The sequence below is a fragment of the Kogia breviceps genome, chromosome 20 (genome assembly GCF_026419965.1).
Source record: "Kogia breviceps isolate mKogBre1 chromosome 20, mKogBre1 haplotype 1, whole genome shotgun sequence".
NCBI classification, from domain to species: domain Eukaryota; kingdom Metazoa; phylum Chordata; class Mammalia; order Artiodactyla; family Physeteridae; genus Kogia; species Kogia breviceps.
In genome coordinates this window covers 19,346,980-19,372,454 of record NC_081329.1, presented here as the reverse complement: position 1 = coordinate 19,372,454, position 25,475 = coordinate 19,346,980, and the positions used below count along the sequence as shown (strand labels likewise).

At 42.6% G+C, this 25,475-nt stretch overlaps 1 protein-coding gene across 1 annotated transcript in view; it reads right to left on the bottom strand.

The window, feature by feature from the left end:
- LONRF1 (LON peptidase N-terminal domain and ring finger 1) overlaps positions 1 to 16,663 on the bottom strand; it is a 45,580-nt gene extending 28,917 nt beyond the window's left edge. Inside the window, exons 1-3 of the mRNA XM_059049384.2 lie at positions 15,861 to 16,663; positions 2,540 to 2,658; positions 1,358 to 1,480 (exon numbers count right to left, since the gene is read on the bottom strand). Coding sequence (XP_058905367.1) covers positions 1,358 to 1,480; positions 2,540 to 2,658; positions 15,861 to 16,572 — 954 coding nt within the window. The 5' untranslated portion in view covers positions 16,573 to 16,663. The remainder of the gene's footprint in view (positions 1 to 1,357; positions 1,481 to 2,539; positions 2,659 to 15,860) is intronic.
- Positions 16,664 to 25,475: the final 8,812 nt, after the last annotated feature.

The window sequence follows — 25,475 nt, the reverse complement described above, 5'->3', positions numbered from 1 at the left end:
ATATTCTATATCTTGATTGGGGTGCTGTTACGTGACTGTATAATTTCTTAAAACTCACTGAACTGTAAAATCCATGCATTTTATTATATGTAAATTATACCACAATTTACCAAAAAAGAAATACTGAGGAAAAATAAATATTTCAAGGCAGTAGGTATTTTGCATTCACCTGACCTTATTAACGAACAAACAAATATTTACAGAAGTATAAGGATATCCAGCAGCATGGAAAATGCAAAATCATAAACCCTTAAAAAGTCTGCAATCTCACCAGGGCGATCAATCACTCTAGCAAAGAGAGAACAGTCAGAAAACACACAGCAGTAAACCATTTTTTGTTAAATCAGTGGGCTAGAACATGTATGCAAACAAACCTTATAGAGGATATAGCAATGTTAGCTGTACTCATAAGGCATTTGGAATCTGAGAAAAATTTCAAAATTCTCATACTTCAAGGTACATAAGAATCTCCCAAGGTGCTTGTTAAACTATGTCCCAATTCTGGAGATTCTAATTCCAAAGGTCTGTGGTAGGGCCCAGGAATCTCTGTGTTTACCATGCACCCTAGATGATTCTGAAAAAAAGCCACACTCTGAGAAACACTACGAAGGTAATAAATAATGTGGCATCTTTGGGGGACATCGAAGGGAGCATCATGACAGGGCACTGAAATTATATTAGGGTAGATTTTCCCAAAACATTTTTCAAAGACTCTAGTTATCCCAGATGCTCTGTGGGTAAATCTGGCAAAAGCTGAATGCTGTTGTCATGCTAGCAAAGCAAAAACTCTTGACAAAATCCGAAGAAATCTGTTTGGTTCGACCCAATGTTTTCCAAAGTCATTTGATTGGAGAACCCCCTTCCCTTTTTCCTTTTAATTAACACCTACTGACACATCACTGAACAAACTTTGGAAAGGGATGTATGCAGTACTGAGAATATTAAGGCAAAACAAATTGAGTGGGGCAATACTGCTGGCAACCATGGAAAGCAAGCAAAGTTGAGACCTGAAATGAAAGGCAAAGGAAGCCAATAAAAATTCCTGAGCAGGAACATCATGACAACAATGTTTAATTAAGGATGATTAGTCTGGCTCCCATGGAACAAACTATTAGAGAACATCTAAATTTAACTAGGCAAAAATAATGCATTTAACTATCTCTGAATGAAATGTTTTGATTTCGGTAAGAATTCAGTATGCTAATAAGTATATAAGCCTGAAAACTACTTGTCAAATTGCTACTGAATTTGACTTATGGACACTCCTTATGTTCTTACCCAAGATTCTAATTGGCATTTGTTAAAAGACCTGTGTCACAGCCCTACCTTGAAGTATTATAGTTGGTAAACTGATTACCTTTTCTACTTCTAGCTTTGCAGGTGCGAAATCTTCATCAAGCGCTAAGCACTGAAGAAACAGTTGTAAGGCATCACCTAAAAAACCAGCATCATGGAGGACTTTTCCTTTCCTGAAGTAGACCTTCAATAAAAGCACATATACACAACTTTTATGGATGGAATTGTTTTAAAAAAAAATCAGTATCAAGGGAAAAACAAAAAAAAGTCTGCTTGGAAATACTCATTTTGAAACTGACTGACTGTGAGGAGGCCAAGCATTCTAAAGGTGTTATTTACACCCTACCCTGGAGAGGCACCCACGAGGGAACTGAGGCCCAGAAAGTGACTTCAAAACCGCATTTCTCATTATATCCCTTCAGTGATAAGTCCAGAGGGTTCTTTTTTTTTTTTTCCCCCAGAGGGTTCTTTCTTTTTAACAGTTGTAAAGCTGTCCGTATGATCATTTTCCCTCTTAACGTTCACTGGACTTGTACTAACCAGTCATGCCATCATGGGATTTTGAATCATTTTCCTTATTAATTTATAACTTTTAGAGCATCCTTACTATACTGTCCTCAAAGGCACAGCTTTGAATGGAGGAAAAAGTCACATAAAAAAATGACTTCTAGCTTAAAGAATAATATATGGGAGATGGACTAATTTGCCTTGGCAGTTTGATAAAAAGGAGAATTAGTAAACTGATTATATATTATATACATGCCCCAAGTTTTTTTTTTTTTTTAAAAACAGCATGGGCAAGGCATCCTCCTTTGACCCCATCTACCACGGTAAACCACAGCCTAACCATCCAGTTCCCATCACAATGCCTCAGTCAACTGTTCAGCCACAAGGACCTCTTCTCTTTCCGTTGATAAAACCTCCTCCATTGATAACCAGTTTGGATCCAGCTCTGCAATAGGGCCAGTTGTGTCTCTTTGAGGAAATGCTGTATATTAAAGTCTGTTTTTTTCTGTGCCTTAAATTCAGGTTGTTCTTTGGTTAGGAGACAAAGGTTTCTTATAGTTTAAAAAACTGTCATGATATTCATCCACTCAAAATATTGACCTTAGATTTCTAGAACTCTATATTTTATTTAAAGAATCACCCAATCCATTCCATTATAACTTATAACCATAACTGAATGCATATTCCCTGCAGTTGAAATTTGTAAATGTATGCAAATGTAAGACAGTAATTTTACCTCAGGCCAATTTGGCAGTTGAAAGAGAACTGCATTTAAATCTTCTATGGCTGCTTTAAACTCTCGCAGACCAGCATATGATTCAGCTCTGTAAATTTTCAGAGTCAAGTCGCTGGGCTCTGAAATAAATATACTATGAAGGTTTGATTATTTTTAAAAGATTATTGTATGACCCACAAAATACATCATACTAGATTAAGAACTGACTCAGTGATTCTAGTCGGTAACCACCAAAGCAAAGGCAGTGAACCAAGCACTGTACAGGTGCAACCCACTAGTATAATTTATAATTTATATCAAATCCTTATGAGTAGATTATTTCAGTCGAGGAAATTATGCTTTTTAAAAAAACTGAAAATATTTTTATAATATGAATAATCATTCCTAAGAAAATGTTTTCTTAAAATAGGTCATTCTGTTAAAATTTAAAAGACTCATGTCTTGGATGCTTAGAAGATTTGCCTTTTTGTGGTAAATCTTACTTTTTTATACCAATTTTGAAATCCTATTTATAAATGACCATATGTGTAACCACTGCACATGGGATCCCATAGTTACAAAGACTGACCAAGGCACAGTCTTAGGAGAGTACACAGTGATCCTGCTTCTGGAGGAAATGGGTTGATAAGAGTCAGCTTTTTTAAGAGGGAAAAAATTTTAATTCCTGCCATTAGCAAAAATAGTATTGGACAGTCCCCAGACAGATTTAATTTCAAATATTTGAAGGAAAAAATCTTTGCTGATAATTTCACTATGTTCTCCCCATCACAACTTGAGAAACTAAACTAGTATCCAATTGCACTCAAAATTTCAGACACTTAGTTGGTTCATTTATGATACTACAATCTATTACTACAGGTACATAGATTGTAAAACTGAAGTCTGGGCCAGATACTAATTTTCAGTACATCTACAGATGACATAACTTGACTCTTCTTTGAAAGCTATTCATCTTTGGAGGTTTCCAAAATGTATGCTTATAAAACAAAGCATTCATTGTGGGAAGGGTGTAAAGACCCATAATGCCTCATCCAAAAAAAAACTATAATAAAACAAAACTCGTTAATAGCTCCCTGATTTACTCTAGTTTTTTTACAAATAAATTTATTTATTTTTGGCTGCACTGGGTCTTTTTTGCTGCACACGGGCTTTCTCTAGTTGCAGTGAGCGGGGGCTACTCTTCCTTGCGATGCACGGGCTTCTCATTGTGGTGGCTTCTCTTGTTGCGGAGCACAGGCTCTAGGCACGTGGGCTTCAGTAGCTGTGGCTCGCGGGCCCTAGAGCGCAGGCTCAGTAGTTGTGGCGCACAGGCTTAGTTGCTCTGCAGCATGTGGGATCTTCCCGGACCAGGGCTCGAACCTGTGTCCCCTGCATTGGCAGGCAGATTCTTAACCACTGCACCACTAGGGAAGTCCCTACTCTAGTTTTTAAATCATTGCTTTTCTACAGATATATCTAGATTTAACAAGTAAGTTTGACAGGGCTTTTTCACTTGCTGGTACTTGAGAACCCGAATTATATTGTTCCCTCAGATTTATACCAATGAAAAATTTTCAAGAATAAAATTAATATTTCATGAAAATATTTCTTACTTCCTCAGTAGAAAAAGACACGTCTGGTATATTCCATCTTTTGTTTCTTAAAGCAATATAACTGTAAATCATTATCTTTGAACAAAAACTCATAGAAACTGAAAGCTCCATGTGATTAATCAATCAAGAATGAAGAGTCCTAGCACCAAGCTAGACCCTGAGGGGGTTTAAAAGATTTTACTTTATCCCTGTCTTCGAGGAGCTTACAGTCTCATTAGAACATTCTATTTTCTTGTGAAATGGCACCATGTGATCCTGATGTCACAAGCACAACTGGAATTCGGGAAGCAGAGAGCAACGTGTGCCAGACCAGTGCAAGGAGTTAGCAGTCACTACAGCAGCATCCAAACCCTTGACCTGGAGAGGACGGTGACCAGGACGTGCACAGCTGGGTGCTTCCAACAGCGTCCCTGGGACCCCGCCTGTGCTCCAGCACCTCCAGAGACGGGTTCACGGTCACAACAAGCAGCCCACTCCACACACGGATCCCTCACTGGGCTTTTTATCTTCTCACATGTTGTTTTTTTTACAGCAAGTCCCCATGGCATGACACTTGACGCAGTACACATTCGGACCTCGTGAGTAAGGCACCCTCTGATCAAGGCCTCGCTGCTCAGTGGTGCCCTTTACGCAGCTTCTCTAGGGCAGCACTGAGGGAAGGGGCGGAGGAGACCTCCGCCTTTAAAGCACCCAGTCAATCTACAAGGCTTCTCCCCTCTGAGGGAAGCAAGAAAGGACTGTGCCCCTCTCATCTCAACACAGAAGCACTCAGGCTATCCAGACTCCCTGGAAAGCTAGTGTCTACTGAGATTAGAAAAGAGGTGGACCCCATGAAGAGATGAGAAGAGGATCATATTTTAAAACTCTTGCTCCCCAAATCCTCATAGGTCATGTTTTTATTGAGAACTTCAAATGTCAATGGACTACATTTGAATGACTCTGTTTGGGGGTGGGGAACCCACCTCATCAATTGAGTTCACACTCTCCAATATGTTTTAAAAGAGATTAGGGCCACCCCACTTATTTCCTGCAGATCCTTCTTAATTCAAAAAAAGAGCCAAATGCACTAATTGAGGCCCTTCGAATAGCCTAAGGATACAGAATGTCTGCCCTCTGTGTCCACTTTTGTGAAAAGGCAACTGAAAAAAAAACGCCATCAGCCTGGCGTGTGTGTGTGTGTGTGTGTGTGTGTGTGTGTGTGTGTGTGTGTGTGTGATATTAACTCAGGTGTGAAACAGGTGACAAACATTTACTGTCTGCTCCCTACCTGGCCCTGCGGACACTGGAATGAACTAGTCACCTTACTGCACAGGCCACCAGAAGGGCCTGCCTCTCAGTCCACAGCTGCAGGTATGCAGTGCCTGGCACATTACAGACTCAATTTGTTGGAAAAATGAAGAAGTATAAAGATGGGGTTTGGGCTAAGTGTACTGAGCATGATTTAAATCCCACATCTAATTTTCTCATTCTACATCCAGGTGCATCAAATTTCCAGCAGCCTGCTGTGTTTTTCCTCAAGTTCAGTACACTTCTCACACCCCACCCCCCAAAAAAGGTGTCTGGTCACTATATTCTGTTAGTAACACTGATGTCCCAAATCAAACTCTTAACCGTGGTCGATTTTACCTCCTCTAATATTTCCCCAATCCATCTCTGGTCTCTTCCAATCCTACTGCTAACTGCCTTAGTTTCGGCTTCCAAAATACCGTTAAGACTACTGTAGCAGCTTGCTCACTGCACCCCCTGCCTCCAGTTTTACCATCCTCACCGTCCACAGATAAATAGGCATTTAGCACAACATCCACGTTTCTCCCTGCTTGGGTCCTGCCCATCTCTCCAGCCTTACTTCCCATCGTTATGAGCCTCCCACTTGACTCCAACAAGACCTAGCTACTTACTCAGCCCCATGCATGCCATTCTACTTCACATCTCCTCCTTTCTTCACAGAGCTGCCTCCTTATCATTCTTTGTGAGACCACCTCAAACCAACTCCCCTCGGTCTGGGTAACTTTTTCTAATCCAGTAGGACTCAGCTCACCGGTCTCTTTTCCAAGACGCTTTCCTTTGTGTCTGCTGCCCCTCAGCATCCCGTAAGGATTCAGAGCCTGAGCCTGGAAGCCAGACTGCCTGGGTTCAGCTTCTGGCTCCTCCACTCACTCGCTGTGAACTGGGGCAAATTGGCAAACCTCTCTGCACCTCAGTTTCCTCAGCTATAAACTTGAGTTTTTGTCCACCTATGGTCAATTAATCTACGACAAAGGAGGCAAGACTATACAATGGAGAAAAGACAGTCTCTTCAATAAATGGTGCTGGGAAAACTGGACAGCTAAATGTAGAAGAATGAAATTAGAACATTCTCTTAACACCATACACAAAAATGAATTCAAAATGGATGAAAGACTTAAATGTAAGACCTGATACTATAAAACTCTTAGAAGAAAACAGGCAGAACACTATGACATAAATTGCAGCAAGATCTTTTTAGATCTGCCTCCTAGAGAAATGGAAATAAAAACAAAAATAAGCAAATGGGACCTAATGAAACTCATAAACTTTTGCACAGCAAAGGAAACCATAAACAAAATGAAAAGACAACCCACAGAATGGAAGAAAACATTTGCAAATGAAGCAACTGACAAGGGATTAATCTCCAAAATCTAGGAACAGTTCATACAGCTCAATATCAAAAAAACAAGCAACCCTATCAAAAAATAGGCAGAAGATCTCAATAGATGGTTCTCCAGAGAAGACATACAGATGCCCAGAGGCACATGAAAAGATGTTCAACAAGGCTATTAGAGAAATGCAGATGAAAACTACAATGAGATATCACCTCACACCAGTTAGAATGGCCATCATCAAAAAGTCTACAAACAATGCTGGAGAGGATGTGGAGAAAAGGGAACCCTCCTACACTGTTGGTGGGAATGTAAATTGGTACAACCATTATGGAGAACAGTATGGAGGTTCCTCAGAAAACTAAAAATAGAATTACCATACCATCCAGCAATCCCACTCCTGGGCATATATTCAGAGAAAATGGTAATTTGAAAAGATACATACACCCCAATGTTCACTGCAGCACTATTTACAACAGCCAGGACAGGGAAGCAACCCAAATGTCCACTGACAGATGAATGAGTAAAGAAGATGTGGTACATACATACAATGGAATACTACTCAGCTATAAAAAAGAATGAAATAGTGCCATTTGCAGCAACATGGATTGACCTAGAGATTATCATACTAAGTGAAGGAAGTCAGAGAAAGACAAATAACATATGATATCACTTATATGTGGAATCTAAAAAAAATGATACAAATGAACTTATTTACAAAACAGAAACTAGAAATCACAGACTTAGCAAACTTATGGTTACCAAAGGGGAAAGGTGGGGGGAGGGATAAATTGGGAGTTTGGGACTGACATATACATACTACTATATTTAAAATAGATAACCAACAAGGACCTACCGTATAGCACAGGGAACTCTACTCAATATTCTGTAATACCCTAAATGGGAAAAGAATTTGAAAAAGAATAGATATATGTATAACTGAATCAATTTGCTATACACCTGAAACTAACACATTGTTAATCAACTGTACTCCAATATAAAATAAAAAATTTAAAGAAATCTACCGCAAAGGGAAGAGCTGAACTATTTTAGGCAGACTTTTTTTTTTTAAAACATCTTTATTGGAGTGTGATTGCTTTACAATGGCGTGTTAGTTTCTGCTGTATAACAAAGTGAATCAGCTATAAGTATACGCATATCCCCATATTCCCTCCCTCTAACGTGTCCTTCCCACCCTCCCCATCCCACCCCTCTAGGTGGTCACAAAGCATCGAGCTGATCTCTCTGTGCAATGCACTAAGCAGACTTCTTTAATGCAAAAATATACACAAAGAAGCAAAGGGCAAGAATTTAAGTTACGTGAGATGATTTTTTTTCAGCTAATACAGTTATTTGATAACAACAAACTATGTACTGTTCTAAATAATTTACAACCTTCAGAACAATCCTATGAGGGTATAACATTGTCCACATTTTTATAGATAAAGAAACTGAGTACAGAGAGTTTAAGTAATTTGCCCAAGATCAAACAGCTCGTAAGTGGTGGATTCTAGATGCTACCTCCAGCTGCCTGGCTCCAGAGTTCTTGCTGTTTGCCTCTATGCTAATAACAGGGGAGGGTGGGGAGAGAGGGAGGGAGGGGGAGAGAGAGGGAGGGAGGGAGGGAGGGAGGGAGGGGGAAGAGGAGGGAGGGGGAGGGAGAGGGAGAGAGTTAATGTGTGCAAAGTACTTAGAATAGGGCTTGGTATATTTTAAGCACTATTTTAAGTGTTTGCTATTATGACTGTGTTCCTTTACTGTATGTGAGCAGCATTTATTTAATTTAAAAAATCTGGTTTTGAGCTCCCTCCATTATTTACTGTCTCTGTATCCTCAAATCCTGGCTTTGATAAATGTTTGCTGAACCAGGGGAAATTCATTAAAATCTGTCCCCTTGAGCTCCTCAATTCATGCCCTCATTTTCTCTTCTCTTCAACCCAGTAATATTGTGAGTCATTAGGCAAATAAAAAGACTGAAATAAAATTCTGCTACAATGAGGAAACTAGTTTTAAGTTGTCCAAGGCCCCACATAGGCTGTGGAGGGAGAGTTCTCCAGAGTGGTGATTCGTCATCTGTTTTCCAGTACGTGATGGGTAGTAATAGGAGTGTACACATCATTTATTTCATCTTCAAGAAACTTGTTTTGAATAACAAAAGCTATAAAATATTTAAACTTTGAAAAATACAGAAAATTAAGAATTAAAAATCCTTTTCCCACCACAAAGAAATTCATTAAAATCTGTCCCCTAAAGTTCCTCAATTCATGCTTTCATGAATTGAGAAATAACCAGTATTGGCATTACTTTTTATGTTTGTGTAGATTACATTTTTAATGTACAGTTTTATAAAATATACCATATATACTGTGTATAATCTGCTTTTTCTGTCAATGTAATTATATCCACTAGATTTTTAATGGTTGCAAACTACTCCACTATGTATACCATCTATTTAAAAATTCCCTATTTTAATTTTTGCTAATATAAAAATTCATTACTATATAGTTCCTTGCTATACTGCAATGAACATATATCTATAAGCTTTTACATATCAGTTTATTTCCTTAGTAATTTTCTATAAAGTTGAGTGACTGTGTAGAAAATTATATAGATATACAGTCCTCAATACATTCTGCTCACCCTTCTTTTATAAAACTTTATTTTACACTGCCAGAAGCTGTGTATTTGTTTCCTAGGAAAACAGAAATGAAAATAGCATCATTATTTTAATGTGCATTTTTTCAGTGAGTTTGACCTTTAAAACTATTTATTGGCTATTTGGATTGTTCATGTGTAAGTATTCCTCTTGATTGTCTTTTTTCTTAGATATTTATATGTTGAGCTGTTTCAGGAATTCCAATGGCTAACTGAAATGCCAGATTTCTTTGCTTCTATTTCTTTGTCATGTTCAGTACGGTAGAACTTGGATATCACAGTTAAACTAAGAGCTGCCAATTGACAAGTTGTTAGTGATTGATTAATAAAGTCCAGGAATAGTAGTCTGGCATACTAATTAAAATCATAGCCACTGGATTCAGAAGATCTGGCTCCAGATCCACTTTGGACAGTTTACCTAACTCTTTGAACCTCAGTCTCCTCACCTATAAAATGCTGGCGATACCTACATCTTATGACTGTTTTGTGGACTATAAATAAGATAGTGCATGTTAACGGTTAACATAGTGCCTGGCACAAGAGTGTTCAATAAATAACAGTTACTGTTACTATTACAAAATATTTCAAAACAAGTTGATAAAGAAATGAGATTAGCTCTTGATACAAGGTATTAGAAGAGTATTTTCGACCTCTTTTACCCAAATAAACCTTAGCTGGATGAGAAATATCTTTAGGGATCAGTAACGCAGGTTGGACAAAAGGAGGGGAAGCAAAAAAGAAAAAAAAAAAGAAAAAAGAAAAGAATGATCATATCCTACCAAAGAACAAGAAAAAAACTGAACAGAAACGTCTGCCTTGCATTTTAGAGTTCTCTTAAATCATTCACCTTCTACAGTAAAACGTAACAATTTTGAAAAGTATCTTTACAATGTAAGAGGCAGAATACAAATTTGTTAAAAATTACACTTGAATATATCTAAGCCTCTTAGAAATATTCCACTAAATAGAAAAACAATTCTGAATAAACCAAAGGTTAATATAAAATAGTGAGAAATGTATGATAACTGAGTTTTGATAAATCTTTCATCATCTGATGAATTTAAAAAAGTAAAAACGTAGGGCTTCCCTGGTGGCGCAGTGGTTGAGAATCCGCCTGCCGATGCAGGGGACATGGGTTCCTGCCCCGGTCCGGGAAGATCCCATATACCGCAGAGCAGCTGTGCCCGTGAGCCATACTGAGCCTGTGCTCCGCAATGCGAGAGGCCACAATAGTGAGAGGCCCACGTACCACCAAAAAAAACAAAAGTAAAACCATGGAAATTATCTAAAACACAGCACTTAAGAGTTATTTATATACCCCCCTTTTCATCTGTAACAATAAGAATAAGCTGTTACAACTGATCTTTATAGTAACCCTGAGGCACTGCAAAAATCCTTCAAGTGACTTCTGAATTAAAGGAAAGATGAACCACAGATATACTGGATATAGGCTCAGTTTGTTAGAAATCAGTTAAGCAATAAGCCCCTTTTCTGTTGATTTTCAATACTGTAAATACCAATTTGCTGCAATTTAAAAAGAAACAAGAAATACAAACTTTATAAGGACAGGGACTTGATTTTGCTCACCTCTGTATTTCCAGCATCTAAAACAATGCCTAGTATACAGTAAGCACTGAATAAATACTTGTTAAATTAATAGCAAGAACACCTAAGATTTATGTTTTATATGCTAATTTTTAAAATCAACTTCAGTCTTAGAAGCAATATTCACATGCCCAATTTCTGCTTTCAGTTGCAACTCAGTTGCTTGCTTGCCTTTAAAAAGTCACTTAAAATTCTTGGAGCTCTTTTCTTCAGTTCTAATTTGGTTACTTATTTGCCTTAAAAAAAAGTCACTTAAAATTCTTGGAGCTCTTTAATCTGTGAATTAGGGGTACTAATACATGCTCTCCTATCTCACATGATCTTTTGGAAGAATCAGTTAAGATAATGGAAGTGAAAACACTCAGTGAAGTATAAAGCACCATATAAATGTCAATGTTTACTGTTTCAGGTACTTTGCAGAATAAGTTAGGGCATATATGTTTACTGATAAATTCAAATCTCTTCATGTTAACCTAGTTGACTAAGATATTAAAAACCCTTTATATTTTCTTTAAATGTATTCAGTATCTACCTATAATTTGACTTACCTTTTTATAACAACAGCCTTGCAATGTCTGTATTTTATTGATGTATGCTAAAATGTTACTAATTAACATATGCAGGCAAGAATCAGAATTTAACCCTCACTCTGGTAATAATGTGATAGAAAAGAGCAGAACTTGACATTATAAGATTTAGATTTCAATTTTAGCTAAATCACCTTCTTGCTGGAGCACAAATTTTACATTTTAAAAATATTTTAATTAATATTTACTGAGTATTTATCCATCAGGCACCATTCAAAGCACTTCACATGTTTTGACTCTTAATTCTCACAACAGCCCTAGGCTGTTGTTATGGTTGCTATCTTTCTATGAGGTAGACACTATTCTCACTTTTCAGATAAGGAAAGCAAAACAGGGAGGTCAGACACAGGCCCAAGGCCAGAGAGCAGGTGGAGGCAGTGCTGGGATTCAAACCCCGGTCATCAGACACCAGCATGCACAGCTCTAACTACTAGGCTGTACTGCATTCTCTAACCCTAGGTGCCTCAATTTCCCTTTGAGGATAATGGTACTCCACAGGATTCTTTATGACAATGAAATGACAAAGAATTTTAAAATACTTGGTAATAGTCAAGGACTACATAATTAATATTCAAAACAAAACTTTCCTTCTCCAAGTATTTCAAATAAAATATTCTCCTCCTTACGACCTTTATTTTTTTTTAACCAGTTCAAACTGTAAATTATACTGTTCTGTTGGTGTTCTTTGGGGGGGGGGAGTGGCAAGTCAGTGTAAACATTCATTAAAAATAAAAGGAAGAGGGATTTCCCTGGTGGCACAGTGGTTAAGAATCCACCTGCCGATGCAGGGGACACGAGTTTGATCCCTGGTCCGGGAAGATCCCACATGCCATGGAGCAACTAAGCCCGTGTGCCTCAACTACTGAAGCCCGCACACCTAGACCCAATGCTCCACAAGAGAAGCAACTGCAATGAGAAGCCGGCGCACCGCAATGAAGAGTTAGCCTCTGTTTGCCGCAACAGAGAAAGCCTGCGTGCAGCAAGGAAGACCCAACACAGCCAAAAATAAAATAATTAAAAACAAAAAGGGAAAAAATATTTACTGAAAAAAAAAAGAGAGCACAGCAAAGTTGCATTATTTCAAAAGACTCTTTTCAATGCAGAAAAGACTTTTACATAATATCCTTGAATACTAAAAAGACAAAGTTATGAAACATCTGAGAGTTAATACCAAAAGATCAATGGATTAAATGTTATCTAAATGTATTTCAGTTCAACAGAAACTTATGTAATCTCAATGAGAACGTTCTGATTTTGGCAAAGGTTTTCTAACTTTCCTTTCTTGTTGACAGGGATTAAATTTGGATGTGTGTGGGCTAGCTAGACTAGATTATTTTTTCTAGTTAATAGTATTTACTTGTTTCATTGTAAGAATTATACAAAGAAATTATAGTGAAGGTCTTTTTCCATTGTTAATAATAATGAAAGTATCTTAAGTAACTACAGCTGTATAATTATATAAATACATTTCAAATGCCTAACTGGCTCTCAAAAATTTAAAGATTAACTGTACAAATACATTTATAACTCTACTAAACCTTTTTAATTTATGCCCATAAACTGTTAAACACATAATATCTGTACTTTACCAACTATAATTTGTTAACTCTAAGATTTTTTCTCTCCTACTTTGCACTAAAAATTCAAAGGATGAAAAAAGTTATCCTCATTAGTACCATTCAGACACATTTTTGAGTATGGAATTAATGATTTTTGAAAGACCTAAAAATGAGGGGATAACAGACTGATGAGGTGAAAGTCAGGAGACTTGGGTTCTAGTCCTGCAAAAGTAGAATTAAGCAGCTGAGTGGACAGAATTCCCACATGCAATCTATGCAAACTGAAACAAGGAGAAAGAATAGATCTTTCAGTCTTTTTCTGTTAAAAAATAATATCCTCAACCCCAGGCCCCAAATCTTCTTTAATTAAAAGATTATTGGTCATAGAACATTAAGCTAAATCTTAATTAGTAAATGTACTCCGTGTTCTTCCATGGATTAGGACCTGAATTCTTACGAAATGCCTAATTTAAGAGGTCAAACCACTAAATCAGTGGGAGTTAACACTGAATAGGGCTGTCAGTAAGTTTCATCCCTTATTTTACACTAATGACAAAAATCTTCCTTGGAAATTTATGTTACATTTTCATTGGATGAGTTATACCGGTAGGATGAACCCTGGTCCCACATTTAGGAGAAATGGAGGACATGGTGTTGCCTCCACAATCAGCTGGCTGTGTGTGACTGTGGACAAGTCATTTCACTGCTGCAGCTTCTGCTTCATTTAAAAAATGAGGACCGGGCTTCCTTGCTGGCACAGTGGTTAAGAATCCGCCTGCCAGTGCAGGGGACAAGGGTTCGAGCCCTGGTCCGGGAAGATCCCACATGACGCGGAGCAACTAAACCCGTGCGCCATAACCACTGAGCCTGCGCTCTAGAGCCCGCGAGCCACAACTACTGAGCCCACATGCCACAACTACTGAAGCCCGCGCGCCTAGAGCCTGTGCTCCGCAACAAAAGAAGCCACCGCAATGAGAAGCCCGTGCACCACAACGAAGAGTAGCCCCCGCTCACTGCAACTAGAGAAAGCCCGCGCGCAGCAACAAAGACCCAGTGCAGCCAAAAATAAATAAATAAAATAAATAAATTTAAAAAAAAAAAAAGAGGACCATGTGCTAGATGGTCTGTACTTCACCATTCATACTCTATTCACCCAGAGAGGCTGAGTTGTATTGGAATTTTGCATTTCAAATAGTTCTCTTTTGTTTTGGATCTATCATTCTATTTTATAACTGCTACTCCCCATAAAGATACTGAAAATATGCCAAGTTTGTGCTTTGAACTCTAAAGGTATTAAACAGCTCAACACAGTTACTAGCTCAAAGTGACTGGGCACTTAGTGTAAAAGACCTACAACAAGGTACTTTCAGTTACAGTTTATAAATGCAGCTCATACTTAGCATCAGTTTATATTCTGGAAGTCTGTTTTCTTGGGGATTATTTCCCCAAGTGTTATTCCATGCCTGTATAGACCTTAGTCTTGAAATATGCTTACTTCACACAAGACTTAACAGTGACAAAATTGACATTTGGGGCCTGATCTTCGTGTGGGAGATTGTCCCGTGCATCACTGGATGTTGAGCAGCATCCCCGGCCTCTACCCACTAGCTGTACCAGCACCACTCCCACATGGGGCGGCAACCAAAAATCTCTCTAGATATCGCCCCAGATAATGTCCCCTGGGGGTGGGGTGGGGGGCAATAAAATCCCCCTGGTAGAAAACCACCGAATTAAAGAACAACTCTTCATTTTACGCAGCGAACTAACTCCGGCAATGTCCCTTTCCACAGCCCAGAAAGAAAAGTGCTAGCCTGTTAGGAGGCCGAAACTGCTTCTTGGAGGCGAAGAAACAGACAAAAGATCTTCAAGGCCTTTTCCCCACAGCTTGATCAAGAGTGGAAAGGGAAACAAGCGTGGCAACGAACTAAATCAGAGACTGCCTCTATCTTTACCGTGAACTAGGTGTTTTCGAAAGTAAGCACACGTGTGCTTGTTAAATAAGCACGCCCTGACACACACAGGGGGAAATCATCAAGAGGAACCAGGTCGGCAGGCGTTCTCAGCTAAGACTGGAACAACCCGGAGCACCTCCGCAGCCCGGCGGCCCGCGGGGCCTCCGGGTGCGGGGTGCGGGCGCCGAGCTCCTGCCACGCCCACCGGACGTCACCCGTTACACAACGCCCCCCCGCCCCCCGCTTATGCAATTCTGCCTCCAGCGGTTTCCATTTGCCCCGGTGACTTTTGTGGGAGACCAAGGTATACGTTGCACACCCAGCCTCGTCTGGGGATCCTCTCCCCGCCCCGGCTGGCGTCTCCCTGTGGCGGACCCGGCCCGGCCCCAGCGGCCAATTACCGGAAAGAGCGCGGCAGGAAGAGAGCAGCCGCTCAGGCTCGCCCAACTCCCTCCCCATCCCGCGCTCGGGCGGCCTCGCCCGGCCACCCGAGCCGCTCCACTCGGGGCGCGCCCGCCACAGCGCCAGGCAGCAGCGGAGGGAACCCCGCGCCGCGTCACAGTCGGCTCGAGGGCGATCCCCACTGTGACCGAAGCACCCTGGGGCGCCGCCCCCTCCCACACCCTCCGGGACCCCGAGCCCCGACCCGCGAGCGGTAGCCGTCCTCGGGAAGCCTCCCGGCGGCGTAGACGAGTTCCTGGCCGCCCTCCCGTCGGGGAAAGGAGGGTGGGGTCGCGGGGCCCGCGCGGTCACCTGTTCGCAGCTCGTCGCAGGCGGCGGCCAGGGCCTCCCGGTAGCGCCCCTGGTGCAGCAGCTCCCCGAGACGCCCGGCCGCCCGGGCTCTCTCCCGCTCGCCCGGGAACCACTTTTCGGCCAGGTGGTTGAGAACGACACTGGTCCTGAAGCCCGAGGCAGCGATGGCGGCGGCCAGAGGCGGCGGCCGCGGGGAGGTCCCCTCAGCATCAGCGGCCGCGGCGGGCGGCAGCCGGTCCCGGCAGAGGCGGCAGCGGGCGCGGAGCTCTCTCCGCAGGCAGCGGCGGCAGTAGCTGTGGCCACAGGCCACGGTCACCGGCTCGCTCAGGAAGCCCCGGCAGCCCAGGCAGCTGAGCAGCCCGCCGGCGCCGGGGTGGGCGCCCTCCGCCGGGGTCGCGCTCCAGCCCAGCCCGTGGCGGAGCCGGTAGTTGAACACCAGGCAGTCCACCAGGGTACCGAGGCACTCGGGCCTGACCGGGGCCCCGCGGCGCAGCGCCGCCGCGTACGCCTCCAGCGCTCCCTTCAGGTGGCCGCCCAGCGCCAGCAGCTCGCCCCGGCGGAGCAGCAGCTCCCAGCGTTCCGACTCCGCGGCCGCGCGCTCCAGCTGGTCGCCGCCGCCGCCCACTTCCCAGAACCGGCCCCGGCTCCGCGGCCGGGGGTCCGCCTCCTGGCTCTCTCCCTGGGAACCCCTCGCTACGGCCGGAGAAGACATGGCCCGCAAAGGGTTGCTCCTTCGCCACCACCCGCCGCCACGGTCCCGGAGCCTCCGGGGCGCGCGGCTCCGCACGCGGCCCGCGAGCAGGGGGGCGTGGCGCGCGGACACGGCGGGGCGGCGCGCGCCCGGGAAGCCCCGGGGGCGGGGCCTGGCGGGAGAGGGCGGGGCGGGGCCGGGCTGCGCGGAGGCGCCCGGGACTCCCCCGCACTCCCCCCCACCAACCCCCGCCCGGCGACCGGGTCCCCGAGGAGCTTACCGCCTGCCCAGTCCCTCCCGAAGCCCCTCCTGGCGGGAGACGCGAGGTCAGATGATCCCCCAGCGGGGATCTAATTGGCTTCTCCAGAAGAAGGGCCTGGCTTGTAACCGAACAAAGCCCGAAGGAGCCCAGGCCTCCCTCGCCCCACCGGCTTCTCCGCCAGACCACCCCGCACCTGCCGCGGACTCTCCCCTAATCCCTGCTTCGTGGGTGCTCTCCTGCCAGGCGACCGGCTTCGCGGGACTGAGGCCCAAACTGCCCACCCTTCCCTGACATAAACGCCCACCTGAGTGGGGACCCGCCCCCTCTTCCTGGCCCCTGGGAGCCTCCCTGTGTAGTGTAGGTGCTCAATCATCTGCGTTTTCTCTAGTTTATGCCCAAGTTACAGATGGACACGTAGAGGCAGAGGGCTTAGGAACGCGCAAAGTCAGTCTGATGACTTTGTGACTCCCCAAGTCTAGAGTAGGTCAACTTTAGGAACAAAATAACTCCACTCACCTACCTGACGCGACTCCCCCCAGAGTGTAAGACAATTTTCCCTGGTGCCAAATTACTGCTGCTTTTTCAGGTTTAACCCCGCCCCCCCCCACCATCTCGAGAGAGGAGGCCCACAGGTTCCTCTCCACATCGCATTTACTGCCCAACAGCTGACTAAGGCCTATATTTGGCATTTTTAGAGAGAAAACACCAGGTGAATGTTTTTCACAGGAAAGTCATCACTGCAACCCAAGCAAGGTCTGCAGTTTTGCCCACAGAAGAGAAGGAAAATGATCTGGTTTTTGTATAATGGGTTATATTTCCTTTAAACTTGGTGGCAGCGGGTTTAAAGCTCTCTGTTGAACATATTTATAGACTTGATTATAAGGTACTAGATTGTTAACGCTGTCGTTTTTCAAATGGTTAGAAACAGTGGCCCAGAGAGGGAAAGTTATTTGCCCAAAATCACACAGCTAATAATATACAAACGTTTTAAGATCACTTTACTCGCATTCCACTATTATTAGATCTTAGATAAAAATATTTCCCATGAGATTTTCAAAACGGAGCTAAAGGGACTCAACCTGAGCATGCTATGTCTGAAACTGGCTAACGTTTAATCAACATCCCTCTTTACAGAGAATAGGCAGTTAGGCTCAAAACTGCTTTGAGTTACATGTGTTTCTACTACACAATTAGCAAATCTCTCGACTTCAGACACGTAGATACACTGCCCCCAAGACAACATCCACATTGAACCTGAAACAGATTGCCAGCTGAGACCCAAGGAGCAACTCCTAATCATCTGAAGTGTGGTGTATTGGGATTGATTCACAAGCACAACCTTGAATCTAATTCTAGACCCCTGAATTACTGCCTTCCCTAATCGGACTAATGACATTAGTCCGATGCCCACATACTCATCTGAAACTTGAAACCATAAGTAGTAAAACAAACATCCATATGCCCATGGACATTTACTTTTGTGATGTATTCCTATCCTTAAGAGCCGCTTGCAAAATGTACAATAGTAATGAATACATGTGTTCATGATTACACAAAAAAAGTATAAGTTGATAAACATGCTTATGTTTCTTATCAAGTATAGTTCAAATCAGGTTTTATTAGGGAATTTCCCCCAAAAGTAAAATACATGGTTCAGAAAATAATATGAAGCATCATTTGTCCTTTGGAATTTCTTTCCCCAATAAATGTGACAAATAGCCACATCTGATTCTGGTGTGAAATAAAATAGTACAATTATGATAATGTGAGGGGGGAAAAATGGGACTGTAGGAGGAATCTTGCCGTGTTCTCCTTGGCATTTGTGAATGGTTATAATTCCTGTTTGCTCGTTTATACATTTACGTAACTGGTTCTCATTTATGTAACTTATTTATGTAAGAGGTTGTACTGCCTCTGTGGCCTTTGTGTGCAGCACAATTTCCCTCTGAATCAGGAAGTCTGGGGCAAAACAATCACTGGCTCTAAGACCCGGTCACTTGTCTGTCATGCTATGCCACCAGAAGAGGATATGTACTTTGATGCGACTGCTTTTTAAATTCAGAGGAGAGAAAAATTAGTACCTTTCTTCATTCATTTTCTAAAATTTGGACTTTGGTCCCTGACTAACCCAGCAGGCTGCCATGGAGGAGAGGGAATCCTGTGGGGAAAAAAAAAAAAAAAAAAAAAAAAATCCTCCGGGCCAAGAGGAATAGGATGGGGTGAAACTCCTCTCTTTCCCTAACAGCGTTACTTGTGTCTTCGCTAACAAAGTAGTAAAATCATGAGATTTGTATTTCATTTCAGTTTTTTTTTGTGTTGTCTTCTAAAATAGATCAGTTATGTAAGAGAGTAAGAAGAAAAGCATATCTATTTCCTAATTTGGAAAATGCTTATCACCATCATTCCCTGCGTATCCCTGCCCTCCCCCGCCCCACTGCACCAGAAGGAGACTTTTTCTGGTATAGTTAGATAAACTATTTAAGAATCACGTAACATAGTGCTTTTCCTGTGCACAAGTCAGCTGAAGGTGTGTATTTGAACCCACTTTTCTTTCTTTCTTTTTTTTTTTTTTTTTACTGTGGGTGAATTTACCATTTGTTTCCTCACATTCTTACCATTAAAAAAACAGAAACTGAATTTAAGCTTTCAAGAGCCAAGCAAAATTATGTCCTCTTCCTGATTCATTTCAGTTGGTAACATTCTAGTCAATGCATTGAGAACAGTGAATTCTAAAATGAAACAATCAGTACATACCCAATAGCGTATCAGTACATAACGCACAGATGGAAGGGACTTCAGAGCCACCTTGCATACCCCTCGTTTTACCTACACGGGGACTCTTAGACCTGAGAAGCTGCTGTTTTAATAGAAGTCATACTAGAAAGGGAATCCAGAGACCTGGTCTCGACCGCGTCTCTGCCTCTATATCCTGGAGGAAATCCCCTGGCCTTGCTGAGCCTCGTTAGCCATCTGAAAAATGCTAGAACTGGAACTCTCTTTCAGGTGCCTTCTGCCTCTGGAGCTGAGTCCTAGGGGTTGGTTTGAACACAGTGAGAGGAGGCAGAGAGTCTCCCAGACACAGGAACACAGCAATGTGACACCTGATGAAAATATAACAGCAGAAGGTGAAGGCTAAGAAGAGGGCCCAGGAGCACACTTGGTTGGTGCACGCCCAGTCCTGTCCAGAGGAAGGAGAACCATCTCTGGGACATGAACATTTGCAGTCACTGGACAGGGATCCCCCCCCATACACCCCTCCTTGCCCCTTATATAAATCTGTGAGAGGCTGGAGGAAAGCCTGGGGGGGGAGGGGAGCTGGTTATATAATGGGCATTTGTGGGGAAATTTATATAAGATGCTAAAAATACAGTATATGATTGCTATAATGGTGTTCTAAGTGAAGAGCCCTAATGAGGACAAACTGAGTAGGTTCAATAGAGGTGACGGTAAGTAGATGTCTAAACCCAGTTGCCTGCAATGACTACTGTCTGACCAAGTATACTACCCAGTATCAAAGTATTCAGTTATCCCCTTGGGGAACACTGTTGAAATGCTCAAGGGCACCATTCTTAATTCTTTTCTAATACTCTGAAGAACCTGGAAATACTATGTAACCCATATTCTATTTTATTGGGAGTCAAATTGATAAAATGAATGCATTTCCCAGTATCAAGCTGTTAAATAGAAATCGACATAGGAAAAAAATCCCATACATTATTTAAGAAGTTCTAAGAATTAGCTACCTATAAACTCTCCTGGATTGTCTATCCTCCTTTCTTGTCCCCCGACCCCCCCACCTTAGCACTTACTGTCACCTGACATCATATATATATATATAAAGTGTCCCTGTCCTCTAAAATGTAAGCTCCTTGAGAACTGAGATTTCTGCCCATCTTGTTCACTGACGTGTCTCTAGCACTGAGGGCACTAGATAATCGTTGTTGAATGAGTCACACACAAAGTAATGCTATCACCTAATATCCTTCATTCTCATCAGTGATAAAAAGACATTAACACACTAGGACAATTTATAGTCTTCATTTCTCCTTTCTCTCATATGTCCCATCGGGGCTGCCAGACAAACCTTTCAGTTCTGCTTTCAGAATATATACAGACTCTGACCCCTTCTCACTGTTCCCTCTACTCCCCAAACCCCTGCCAGCCCCGCCAGCACCCCGGCTCAAGCTATCAGCATCTCTCCTAAAATAACACAATGGGGCTTGGTATTCTTTAGGTAAGAGAAAAAATTTTGCAAGTGGAAAGAGATATAGAGAAAAATTAGAATCAGCAAATATATATATATGTGCATATGTATACATAAATCAAGAAAACAAAGAAATAAACCGCCTAACATAGCAAATAAAGCTTTAATAATTTGAAAATGATAAAGCACTATTCGTTTGGATAAGATCTAATGTTATTATTACTATTATTATTTAGAAATGCTTACTAAACTCCTGGGAAAATCAGAAAGTCTTTGAACATTTGAGAAGACCTGGTAGGATGCCTACATGCGTCCAACAAATCTTGGAGTCATCCTCAACTCCTCTCTTTCTCTCACACTTTACACACGGTGGGCCAGAAAATCCTTTTGGTTCTACCTTCACAGTGTATCCAGACTCTGACTCCGACTCGCTCCTCTCCTGCCACACCCTGGTCCCAGTCACTAGCAGCTTCTCTCACCTAGATTGCGGCCACTGGCCTCTGCTTTTGTCATGACACCCTTTCATTCTGTTATCAGCACAGCAGCCAGAGTGATCTCCTTAAAACATAAACAGTATGCTCCTCGAAACACAGCATCTATTTCTCAATTTAACTCAGAAGAAAATCCAAAGTCTCAACCATGACCCAGAAGTCGGTACTTGGTCTATCCTACCCTCCAGCTCTTTTGCTCTCTCTTTTCTCACACTTCTCCAGACACAACGGCCTCGCAGAACCTTGGTCCTTTCTGTTCTCCTGGCCAGGGATGCTCTTCTGCTTGAGATCCTCTAGGCTGCCTTTCTCTCTTCCTTTAGACTTTTGAGCAAATGGCACCTGTGATGTCTTGCCTGGTCTCCCTGTCTCTTTTTCCTGTTTTTTTTTTTTTTTTTTTTTTGCGGTACGCGGGCCTCTCACTGTTGTGGCCTCTCCGGTTGCGCAGCACAGGCTCCAGACGCGCAGGCTCAGCGGGCATGGCTCACGGGCCCAGCCGCTCCGTGGCATGTGGGATCTTCCCGGACTGGGGCACGAACCCGCGTCCCCTGCATCGGCAGGCGGACTCTCAACCACTGTGCCACCAGGGAAGCCCTCTTTTTCCTGTTTTTTATCTTTAGCATTTATCCTTAATATACTACATGTTTTCTTTTTCTTATTTACTGTCTCCCCCAAGAATATAAATTGTACAGGGAAAACTTTATATAATAAACTGCTTTATTCTCTGTTGGATTTTCAGTGTCTAGAACACATAATAGGTCCTCAATATGAAAAACTATTGAATGAAAGAATAAGGAAGGGACTCTGGTGCTCCGTACAGATGGTGCACAGAGGATACACACATGTGCTTTGATGCTCAGCTTCTGCTTGTGATGGCTTTGGCCCTTTGTGCCACAGCTACAGGGGAGAGTGAAGTCTATGGATTTAATGATGCAGAATGGACCTATAACATGATTTCCTAGGAAAGAACTGGACAAAATAATAATTACATTTGAGAAAGAGAAATTATAATATCACCTTACTTGAAAAGGAAAAACACCAAGTGAATTCACGCCTTGAAAGTTCATGTATGTGCTGGGAATCTGGTAAACTGGTAAATCCCCAGTCAACTCCCCACGGCCATCAAATACAGAGGAGCCCCTGCTCCTATCCCCCACCCACATGGTTTTGTTTCATTTGTACATTCCCAGGATTGTACAGCTTGACTGGGCTGTCACCTGTTTTAGAGGATAAAGGCATGCAGTGTACCTTTGCTTGGCTCATTTTCAGCTCCTATGTGACATTTTTAGAATCTGAGTTATTAGATAAATCATAAGAATTCAAGTTTGCAATTCATAAAATAATGAGTGACTTGGATAAAGTGAATATTTGTAGAATTTCATCTGAAAGACTGAAGTATGTAGGTTGTATGGGGAGGGCATTGGAACTGGTGAAGGAAATCATGCATGTTAGGTAGGAAAACACTAGTGACTAGGTTAGGTCAGATGATGTGTGTCCCAAGATGGTCTACAAGGTCAGTGTCAAAAAAAGGAGAGATGGGGCTTCGCTGGTGGCGCAGTGGTTGAGAGTCCGCCTGCCGATGCAGGGGACGTGGGTTCGTGCCCCGGTCCGGGAGGATCCCACATGCCGCGGAGCGGCTGGGCCCGTGAGCCATGGCCGCTGAGCCTGCGCGTCCGGAGCCTGTGCTCCTTAACAGGAGAGGCCACAACAGTGAGAGGCCTGCGTACCGCCAAAAAAAAAAAAAAAAAGGAGAGACGATGGAAGAGTTCATAACCAGGAGGTGAACACGTATAGATGACAGAGTCAAAACAGGGACATAATGGTAGAATAAGCAACCAGGTTAGTCGTTGAGAAAGTTAAGAGAAAAAAGCGGAGGAGTAAGATATGGAACACAGACTGATACGCATTATAGGTCATCTTTATTAAGCATCCAGTGCGTGCTGTAGGCCAGGCTGGTTTAGGGCCTTGCACCAGAGAGAAGGATCTCTTTTCCATTTCTTTTCCAACTGTGACATAGCTAGATAAAGGGACAGTCTTTCAAACTTAAGTAAGAACGGACATTCTTTCAAACTTAAGTGAAATAAATAAACAACACGAAGAACCCTTTCATCCAGCATGGAACTCTAGTTATCACAAAAATAAACAAAATGCATTATTAAAGGGTTTTGAACAAGTTTAAGAATTGGTACATTAAAATACTACTAAAGGAAGTCAGACTCTACCGAAATTTAATTTAGTCAAGGAAGACAATGCTTTCCTATGATCCATCCTTTGGTATTTCTGTCGATAAGAGAATACTGGGTTGAATGGTCCAGGGATCTAACCCAGTAGAATAGTTCCCAGATTCTTATGTCTCTACTTAGTTAATCACATCAACTCCCATATGAAACCAAATCAAAAACACGTGATAAATTTGAATAAAATGCCTTGACCAGAGCTCTAAGTAAAATGTGAAGTATAGGAATATGTGTCAGTATACAAGTGTCAGTCTTGATGACCCTTCCCACTGCTAGCTGATTAACTCATATGAACCCCCAGAATTCTGGCCACTAATTTAACCTGATCCTGACTCTGTTTTTTTTTTTTTTAATGTCATTTCACTCTCCCCTGGTATGTAGAATTTCTGCTGAGAAATCCACTTATAGCCTAATAGGAGTTCCTTTGTAGGTTACTTTTTTTTTCCTGGCTGCCTGGTGAGCTGGGGTAGGGCAGGTTTGACAACTCCTTTGGATCCACACTCCTTTCTGAGGTCTTATTTATTTTGGGATGCACAGGTAGGCTAGAAACCTCCAGGATCCATTGGTGTAATGTGAGGAGGCACTTTTGTTTCGTTATGGACATTTAATTTTTTGCTTAAAATAGGAGAGGGAGGGCTTCCCTGGTGGCGCAGTGGTTGAGAGTCCGCCTGCCAATGCAGGGGACACGGGTTCGTGCCCCGGTCCGGGAAGATCCCACATGCCGCAGAGCGGCTGGGCCCGTGAGCCATGGCCTCTGAGCCTGCGTGTCCAGAACCTGTGCTTCGCAACGGGAGACGCCACAGCAGTGAGAGGCCCGCGTACTGCAAAAAGAAAAAGAAAAAAAAAAAAAAAGGAGAGGGAAAATGATTTATGCCACATGGTGCTGACATTAGTCCTTTGGAATGCCAATTTCTTTGACCAGTCATTCTCTGGTAGAAAGCCCAGGGTAGGGGTTCTGTGAAACAATGCTCCAGAGTGTCCTTTGGTTAAGCTTCAAAACAATCTTCCCTCATCAGGCTCTTCTCGGGAGTGAGCCTGTTAGTGTTGGAGGGTCCCCTGTGGAGGCGGGGGCGGGGGGCAGCTATGGCTCACTGTGGGGACAGGGACACTGGAGATTCACATTATAGGGGTCTCAGAAGGAGAAGAGAAAGGACCATTGGAACCCATATTGAATCTCTAGTCCAGGGTCTTTTGGAGTGAAAAAGTGATGAGCTCTGGAGCAGCACCGATATACCCCTGAGGTGCGCACCGTAGATAAACCTTAGATGCAGCCCCAGACATGGCTCCGCCTCAGACACGCCTCTGACTCTGGTTTTTGTCTGTGAAAATTCAGCACCTGAGATATCTGACTCATGTCTAAGGTGACAATACTTCTCATCCAGCATGGAGGGAACCAAAGCTTCCCACATGCACATTTATTACCAGGATAATTTTTCTACAAGTGCCTTTGGCCTTAGAAGATTTATTAATCCAGTTATCAAGATATCATTGTCCCCTATTACATCAACTCTGGTCTAAAAAAATTAAGGCCTGTCCCATAGGCAGGCTTCTCTCGATTTGGATCAAACCTTTCTGACCAGAAGGGATATTCTGAGTAACAAAACAGCTCATTTTTGTTTCCCTTAAATTTGATGTGGCCAAGTTATCTGGCTCCAAATATAACTAAATAACTCAAAGGCAGCCAGCAAGAGCTGAGTTTATGAAGCTTTCATCTATATCTGTTTACATAAACA